This window comes from Dendrobates tinctorius, unplaced genomic scaffold (genome assembly GCF_039654945.1).
Source record: "Dendrobates tinctorius isolate UK_male_01 unplaced genomic scaffold, ASM3965494v1 ptg000008l, whole genome shotgun sequence".
NCBI lineage: Eukaryota > Metazoa > Chordata > Amphibia > Anura > Dendrobatidae > Dendrobates > Dendrobates tinctorius.
Window position 1 is genome coordinate 27,378,621 of NW_027361676.1, and position 8,983 is coordinate 27,387,603.

The window sequence follows — 8,983 nt, forward strand, 5'->3', positions numbered from 1 at the left end:
TCTACCCGGCCTGGGCCAGAATCTCGAATAGCAGCTGGATACTGGGGGTGATAGCTACAGGACTGCACCTAGAGTTCTCCTGCGTTCCCCAAGATCGGTTCAAGGTAACTCCACTCAAATCTTCCCCCGCTAGAACAAGCTGCCCTGGAGACCGAGGTCCTCGAGCTACTGGACAAAAAAGTCCTGACGAGAGTTCCAGAGGAAGAGAGGGGGAAAGGCTTCTATTCCCCCCCTGTTCTTGGTCCGTAAACCGGACGGCTCATTTAGGGCTATATTTAACCTCAAAGCCCTCAATAAATTCCTGGTTGTACGTCCATTTAAAATGGAAACAATTAACACCGCAATAAAAATGCTGTTTCAGAACTGCTTCATGGTGGTCCTAGATCTGAAAGACGCTTACTATCACATACCCATAGGTCTAGCACACCAATCTTTCCTTAGACTGGCGGTTCAGTTGGATGGGTCAATCCAGCACTTCCAGTACGCGGCCTTACCCTTCGGGGTGGCGGTTGCGCCCCGAGTATTCACCAAAGTGATGGCCCATCTGCGCGAGCTAAACATCCTAGTCGTCCGCTATTTAGATGACCTCCTTATAATAGGCAGTTCAGCCGAGCAGTGTTTAGAACAGTTACAGAAAACGGCAGCTCTAGAGCGGTTGGGATGGCTACTTAATATCAAAAAATCCCGTTTGCAGCCATTAAAAATTCAACAATTTCTAGGCCTAACCCTAGATTCAAAAAAGCAGGAATGCCGTCTGCCCCCAGAGAAGCTGCTGCACCTGCATGGCCGGGTCCTGAACGCCTCCAACAACCCCTCCATGTCCCTCAGGAAAGCCATGTCCCTGTTGGGTTCCCTCTCATCCTGCATTCCCGCAGTCCAGTGGGCCCAAGTTCATACGAGAACTCTACAGGGCGAAGTTTTATGGAATCAGAGAATCCTGGGGGGTAACTTAGAAGGTCGACTGACCTTATCCAGAAACACAATAGAGTCCCTGGAGTGGTGGCTAGAAAGAAATAACTTATCTAGAGGGGTCCCTTGGGAGTATAACATTACCCGCGTGGTCACCACGGATGCAAGTCCTTCCGGTTGGGGGGCGCATATGGAGGAAATTCTGGTCCAGGGCCTATGGGAACGAGATCAAATACAAATGTCTTCTAATTTGAAAGAATTAACAGCGGTAGTACTCGCAGCTAAAGAGCTCCTTATGTATCTACAGGGCCATCACGTACGAGTTCTATCGGACAATCGAGTGGCCGTGGCCTATATCAACCACCAAGGCGGAACTCGATCCAGAACTCTGATGAATGTGGCAGGACAGTTGTTCCAGCTAGCAGAGCGTCATTTTCTATCTCTCACGGCTCTTCACATAAGAGGGAAAGAGAACATCGCGGCAGATTTCCTAAGCCGCAATCTGTTAAAACAAGGAGAGTGGGCCTTAAACACCTCCATTTTCGTTCAGATTGTGCAGAGATGGGGTCAGCCAGAGGTGGATCTATTCGCCACCAAGGAGAACTCGAAAACGACAGTTTTGCTCCCTAAATCCCTGGGAGACTCCTCTGGCAGTAGATGCGCTTCTGATAAAATGGGACTTCAGGCTAGCCTACGCCTTTCCTCCCCTATCTCTACTTCCTCTAGTGTTGAGGAAGATCAGGAAAGACAGGGCAAGGGTCATAGTCATCGCCCCGTTCTGGCCCAGAAGAGCATGGTTTTCGAACCTCAGGATCATGTCTGTAGACGATCCTTGGGTTCTCCCGGACATCCCGGACCTTCTGTCCCAGGGCCCGGTCTTCCACCCTCAGGTGGCTGGCCTACATCTCACGGCGTGGAATTTGAGCGGTCACTGCTAGAAAGTAAAGGCTTCTCCCCAGACCTAATTGACACTCTACTAAAAAGTAGGAAAGTGGTGACAACTAAGATTTACGTCAGAATTTGGAAAACGTTCCTCGAAAGCTCAAATGTAAATACTGGTGATTCCGTCCCCATAGGCCAGATCTTAGAATTTTTACAAAAAGGGCTGGACTTGGGTCTCTCCACCAGTACCCTTAAAGTACAGGTATCCGCCTTAGGGGCCCTCTTTAGCTGCAACATCGCGGCTAATTATTGGGTCAAAAGATTTATCAAAGCAGCGAGTAGATCCAGACCAATAGTAAAGAATAGACTCATGCCATGGGATTTGAACCTAGTCCTCACAGCTATGACAGAAGCGCCATTTGAACCCATCTCGTCGGCCTCTATTAGGAGCCTGTCTCTCAAAATAGCTTTCCTAATAGCCATAACGTCAGCCCGTAGGGTAAGCGACATTCAGGCATTGTCTAGGCGCCCACCTTTTCTTCAGGTAAAGGAGGATAGGGTAATACTTAGACCCGACCCAGCGTATTTACCAAAAGTAGCCTCCAGCTTTCATAGGTCGCAGGAAATAGTCCTTCCATCCTTCCTCCCTAAACCAACTAATGAGAAAGAGGAGAAGCTACACACTTTAGATGTTAGGAGATGCCTCTTGGAGTATCTAGCAGCTACCGATCCCTGGAAGAAAGACAATGCTCTCTTTGTCTCCTACCAAGGCCCTAGGAAAGGTCTTGGGGTGTCCAAAAGTACACTAGCCAGGTGGATTAGAGAAGCAATCTCGTTAGCTTATGCCTCAAAAGGTAGAGTAGCTCCGGAGAAATTGAAGGCGCATTCCACCAGAGCCGTGGCGACCTCGTGGGCCGAGAGATCGGAAGTCTCCATCGACCAGATTTGTAAGGCGGCCACTTGGTCCTCTCCGAGCACTTTTTATAGTCGTTATAGACTAGACTTGGGTGCCTCTGCAGACCTCTCCTTCGGTATCAGGGTTCTGCAGGCTGTAGTCCCCCCCCCCCTAAAGTAGTGATTACTCTCTGTAATTCTCTCAGGTGGTGCTGTCATGGACGACCGAATAAAGTCTTAGTTACTCACCGGTTAACGGTATTTTTCGGAGTCCATGACAGCACCCATAGATTCCCTTCCCTTAATTAATTTGGGTGTGCACGTCTTCCCTTTGTACATATCCACGGGTGATAAAGATTTAAGTATTGATATTGTTGTACATATAATCATGCATTAACCTTGGAGGTCCTCTTTTTTTTATACTCTGTAATCCAACTGATGTGTGGGAGAGGTGCCGCCCTTTTGTATCTGTAGGTTTCCTGTTCCTAAGAAGGGCGGATCCCCTCTCTCAGGTGGTGCTGTCATGGACTCCGAAAAATACCGTTAACCGGTGAGTAACTAAGACTTTCTCGTCGCTCCATGCAGGCGCCAGACAGCATCAGAACGCTGTTAACCTGTAGCTATGTGCTTCATCTGCCGGTTTACAGTGTTATTTCTGGTGACCGGTTCCCTTTAACTGATCTGACCTAATGGTACGTCTTATCTGCTCCCTGTCTTTGCATATACGGTAAATGGACGAAGCTCCTATACCTGCAACAAAAATGGCTGAATATAACCATCTGAATATAGACCTGCTCATGGCTGTTAATTTATGGAATGCCCCTTCAACCTAACTGGCATTTTTCTGCACAAAGCCCACCGTGGGGATGTAAATTTCTAAATGCTTAGTGTCAAAGTTGCCATTACAGATGGGGGATGGCAGAAGACCCCATGCCTATCATTAAGGCATTCCTGCAGTAGACGTTTGTAGGAGACAGTCTGATCACTTGTAATATTAATATATATATATATATATATATATATATATATATATATATATATATATACATACATATGGCTTTCTGTAAAAGTGAAAAATCGTGATTGCAAGTTTAAGTACTCAAAGGGGAATACAAAGTGCAGTAAAATGTAAAATTTATCTCCAAGTCCAATATATCAAAATATAAAAGTAATTAAACTATTTAATGAGAGCAAAATCTGAGTTCCGTGTCACTTTGGGTCCATAACCTGTTGGCAGTGGATTACTCATGATACACAACAAGCGTGTGACTAAAGAGTTTCTTTATTCAGGAACAATATATGATAAGCTTAATAGAGACACACAAATGATTTATTCCTGATCTGTCTGTGCAGCATCTACAGCAGGCTGCTTCACTCATACAGACACAGGAAAAACAGGAAATAGTCACATGCTCTCCCTGTGTGAGCCTCTGAGTTGTTGTTGTTTTTTTTTGTTTTTTTTCTCCCCTCCATGTTTTCCGGTACAGCCTTCACATGGCTACATTAAGGGTATGTGCACATGCTGCGGATTCCGGTAAATGGTAAAAAAAAAAAACGCTGTGTAGACGTTGCGGAAAAAATCAGCGCGGATTTGCTGCGGTTTTGAAACCACAGAAAGAATTGACATGTCAATTCTTTCTGCGGAATCTGCAGCGGGTTCCTATCTCCACCATTGTGGAGATGGTGAATCCGCAGGCAAAACCGCAGATAATCCACAGGTCTTTTGACCTGCGGTTTATCTGCGGTTTTTGCAAAATCCGTGCGGATTCCGCAGCGTCTGCACACATCCTTACAGAAATAAAAAGAAAAAAGTTATAGGAAGAATCAGGGCTTTGGAGTCGTGGAGTCTGAGTCGGTGCTCATTTTGGTGGAGTTGGTATAAAATGGACCGACTCCGACTCCTAAAATATATAATAAATTGGGTACAGTAATTCAATGCAGGATGTGCTGAATATTTTTTCATAGGAGTTTGGGAAAGTTATGAAATGTCCTATAAATGGCTGTTATATTCCTGATCTAAGGCTACATTCACACACAGCGTTTTTCCTGTATTTTTTTGAGGATACGTTTTTCAGCTGCAAAAGCTGATCATCTTTTTAAAAAACCGCATCACCTGAAAGGTTTTTGAGCTCATAGATAATGTTTTCAATAGCAAAAGCAGATTAGAAATCTGCTCTATCTATCCATTTATCCATATCTGTCTATCCATATCGTATCTGTACCAAAAAGAATGAAAACCGGGTAGTACACCAATATATATTCTGGTCTATCTAAATATCTTGATTATTGGATCATAAAAATGATTAAATGTCTGAGGTTCACATTGTACTACAATAAATTTTTCACTTAAATATAAGCAATATGTGTGGGAGTCGGAGTTGGAGTCGGTGTAAGGGAAATTGAGGAGTCGGAGTCGCAGGTTTGGCTTACCGACTCCACAGCCCTGGGAAGAATGCGAGAAAAAATAATTGTCTGATTGGGTAGGGGTTAATTTGCACCAGGGAAACCTTGGAATGCATGTCACGTGCACCCCCAAGGTGGTTGAATGCATCAGTATGTGCCGTGTAGGTGTTCTTGCTGACTGACTAACTGGTATTTTCTCCATTCTTTTCCCAATTTTAGGATTGAGTCGAATGATTTGCCTTTGCTGGCTGCGGTGGCGAGTACTCACTCACCTCATGTTGCCCAAATCCTTCTATAAGCTACAGCGGAGAAATGCCCATTTCAGGAATATAGGAGATGCCGCTGCTGTTCTAATGAACTGTGCCCCAGGACCCTAGGGGGGACACTACGTAAAGTTTACATGACATGAAGGCTTATTCTATCCCCAGTGGCCTTTAGTCGCTTCACAGGGAAGAATTTTGGAAAAGTCTGAAGTTCTAAAACTCTCTAGTGCTGACGTCTGGACAGCCACTAATCTACAGTATGGTTCCTGCTTTCCACAAACCGTTCTTTTCTTCAGTCTACTGCACTGTGGGTCTAATAGGAACGTGTAGAGAATTCGGCAAGTGTCTTCTAACTTGGCATTTAGGGGACATAAGTTCGCACAGGTGGTTGTGTGCATTCATTTCTCTAATCAATGATAAACTACTTAATAATGTGACCAAGTATTAAAATGTCTTTTGAGAACACAAAGGCACACCGATTACACCCTAGTATTGCAGCTTTTTCATCCCAGCATGCACTATTAGATAACTGGGCTGGGGAGCTGCAGAAGTTTTGACGCCCTGACATGTAATTGACCAGTTTGAGGGACATTCCTGGTTGATTGGATGCTGCCGTGTTTAAGGCTGATGGCGCTTATTACTGATCTCACTGTTCACTGATCTGTGGTTTCTGGTACACGGCACCTTGTTCACCAAGTAACTAATGAGACTGAACAGGCCTGACGTGCCCAAGCTGTCTATGAAAATCCATGTTTAGCTCTGGGTGTGGTAAAATGCACATGAGGTCAAATGCATCTTATAAAGTTTAACCATAGTTTGTTTTTTTTATTCCAGAAATCAGTAGTAATCTCAAAAATAAGCAACTTTTTAATATATCTTATCAACAAAATCTGCTTCATTTTCTGCCTGGACTGATCATTAGTTTTAAAAATACTCAATCTCCACTGAATACAGATTTTACCCAAAGATTCTATTTTATCTTGATAATCTATCTGTAGCTACTGTCATGTCCTAAATAGAGGGGAGACTCTACAGACAGAGCCCCTCCATCTACATAGGAGATGACTTTCACTGAGAGAACCTCACCGGTAGAATCTGTCTTCACTGAATACAGATTTTAACTTGAAAATGAATCAGTCCAGGAGTAAAAAGATTTTTCTAAGATTACAAAATTGCTTGTTTTCACATGTATGACTTTGATTTTATGAGAAAATTAAACACCATTTAGGAATTCACCTAGGAAAATCTGCTTTGTCTCGAAGATGGTTATGTAAAATTTTAAGGGAATCTATCTCTATTATGCTGCTCTCAAATAGGGTCTGTCACCAGGTTTTTGCCACTGATTCAAGCAATGTCACTACTGGGTTGCTTGCTGTAGTTTAGTGATTATCTCCTGACTTATCAAGCTGAAAGCAGCCCAGTACATGGCCCATCAGAACAGGGGTCTCTGCCCCTACATTATGCTGCTTTGACAGATTCCCTTTGGAGGCAATTAGGTGCATGTCCTCTTTTGTGCATTGGTGGCGCATAGGGTCAGAGCCTCGAACACCTGTGTAATCAAAGAAATGCGAGCTAAGTTATGCTTCCAGTGTGTGCCATGTCACCCGAATACACAATACTGTGGGGAGAAGCTAAATTAGTAAATGAAAAACAAAATGTGAACAGAGCCTAATTGAGACCCAACAGCCACTATGCTTTATTGTGTGACTGGTGCTAATAATACAAGCCATTCACGGGAATACAGGCATACTTATTAGTGCTGGTGTGGGTGTAATCATGTGCTACTTAAACATCTGGATGGTTCTAGTTCAGATAAAAGCTATGACCAATCAGAAAGGTACTGTTATAACGGGCATTAAATAAGGCCATCAGTCTCTAGCAAATGTCTTCCATTGTAGCCTGGGTTCTTATGTGTATCGTATCCTATTTGCATGGTACTAATCTTTAAAATAAAACCTACATGCTTCACTCACAAAGCCCTTGTGGTAAACATGGCCATATTTGAGGTCCTAGGGTTTTAATTCCATACTCACACACAAACACACTTTTACAATATTGCGTTTGACCTATACTTTTAGCAGTGCTCAGTTGCTCATGGGGAAAATGCAGAGAACTTGTCCAGGAACCTTAGATACTTTTTATTTGATTTTTTTGACAAGTTAGTAGAATACATGTGTAGATTTTGGGCAGTTCACATTACACTATATTAAAAATGACACTAATTATCCAGACTTTCGTCACTGTCTCTTCACCATTCTACCTCAATTGTTCAGAATAACTTTTTTCTATATATTTAAAAGGCGAAGTGTGACTATTGTAACTTGACGAGCTAAATTTTGATGGAATGTGAAAAATTTAGAACTTTGTGCAAATAGGAGATAATATACTGCTTGCATGTATGCTAGATTTATTTTTATGTTTAGCCCCTAGTTTTTATAGTATTTGACTTCCTTTAAAAAAAATACTTAACTGCTGTCAGTATTAGTTTTGCTACAACATCGTAAGCTTTGAGTTGTTATCCTACATACTTCATTGTAGAAATGTGCCATTTAGATGCTTTTCGGCATTAATGTAGGAGGAAAGTCTTAATCTGATGCCGCAGTGTTAAAGCTGGAGAAAAATTGTTGTTTTTTTTTTTTTTTTTTTTTCTTACCTAGTTATGATTTTTGTATTTGTTTTGTGGTTGGTTTTGGTAGTGAACGATAACACCCATTTTTTAATTATTATTTTTTTTTTTTTTTTTAATTAATGATTTAACAGTTTTATTTTTTGAGATACAGATTTCAAAGGTTCCTGATGTGAGTAATACCTGATCAGTCTGCATTGGATATTCACTTGCTGAGCAGTTGTCAGACGAAATTGGGAAATGCTTGCTTTTAATCTATTGTATCATTTAAGTATATTTTATGGAATTTGGTGCAATAAACCTTTGCATTTAAACTTTTGTAGTGGTTTTTTTTTATACATATTTTACTACTTTTATATAGTCCCATTAATTTTTACTCACTTTTATAGCACCATTATTTCCACAGTGCTTTACATACATTAGATTGTGAGCCCCAATGGGGACAGTGATGATATATTCCCTATCAGTATACCTTTGGAGTGTGGGAGGAAACCCATGCAAATATGGAGAAAGCAAACTCCTTGTAGATGATGTTCTTGGTTGGATTTGAACCCAGGCGCTGCAAGGCTGCAGTGCTGACTACTGAGCCACTGTACGAGTCTCCCGAGTAGTGTTGAAGAGCTGCTTGAGGAGATAGGAGCATATAGAGCTCCACCATAGTGTGTTTACAAATTCTGAAACATAATTCCAGAAAGAAGCAGTATACCATGAAATTGGTCTGAATTGGGCAAGCGGTTAACCTTTCAGATGTTGGATCTGTTTTAGAAATATTGAAAACAAGAAAAGTCCCATGCATAATTTTAAACTGTTTCCCTCATAGATTCGTTAATGTTTCTTCAGAAAGTAGACCATCCCTTTCTAATTTTGGTAGGGATATCGACGTCAGCCATTTGTAACCTTCAATATTTAAAGGGAACCTGTCACCAGATTTGGCCGATATGAGATGTGGCCACCACCTTTCAGGACTTATACACAGCATTCTATAATGCTGTAGATCTGCCCCCAA

At 42.2% G+C, this 8,983-nt stretch overlaps 1 protein-coding gene across 4 annotated transcripts in view; it reads left to right on the forward strand.

Annotated features, from left to right (window-relative positions):
* The window catches only part of FNIP2 (folliculin interacting protein 2), a 148,215-nt gene extending 139,924 nt beyond the window's left edge, over positions 1 to 8,291 (forward strand). For all 4 annotated transcript variants that reach the window (XM_073576650.1, XM_073576676.1, XM_073576666.1 and 1 more), the window contains one exon: positions 5,308 to 8,291. In XM_073576650.1, the coding sequence (XP_073432751.1) occupies positions 5,308 to 5,386 (79 nt within the window). In that variant the 3' untranslated portion in view covers positions 5,387 to 8,291. The remainder of the gene's footprint in view (positions 1 to 5,307) is intronic.
* Positions 8,292 to 8,983: the final 692 nt, after the last annotated feature.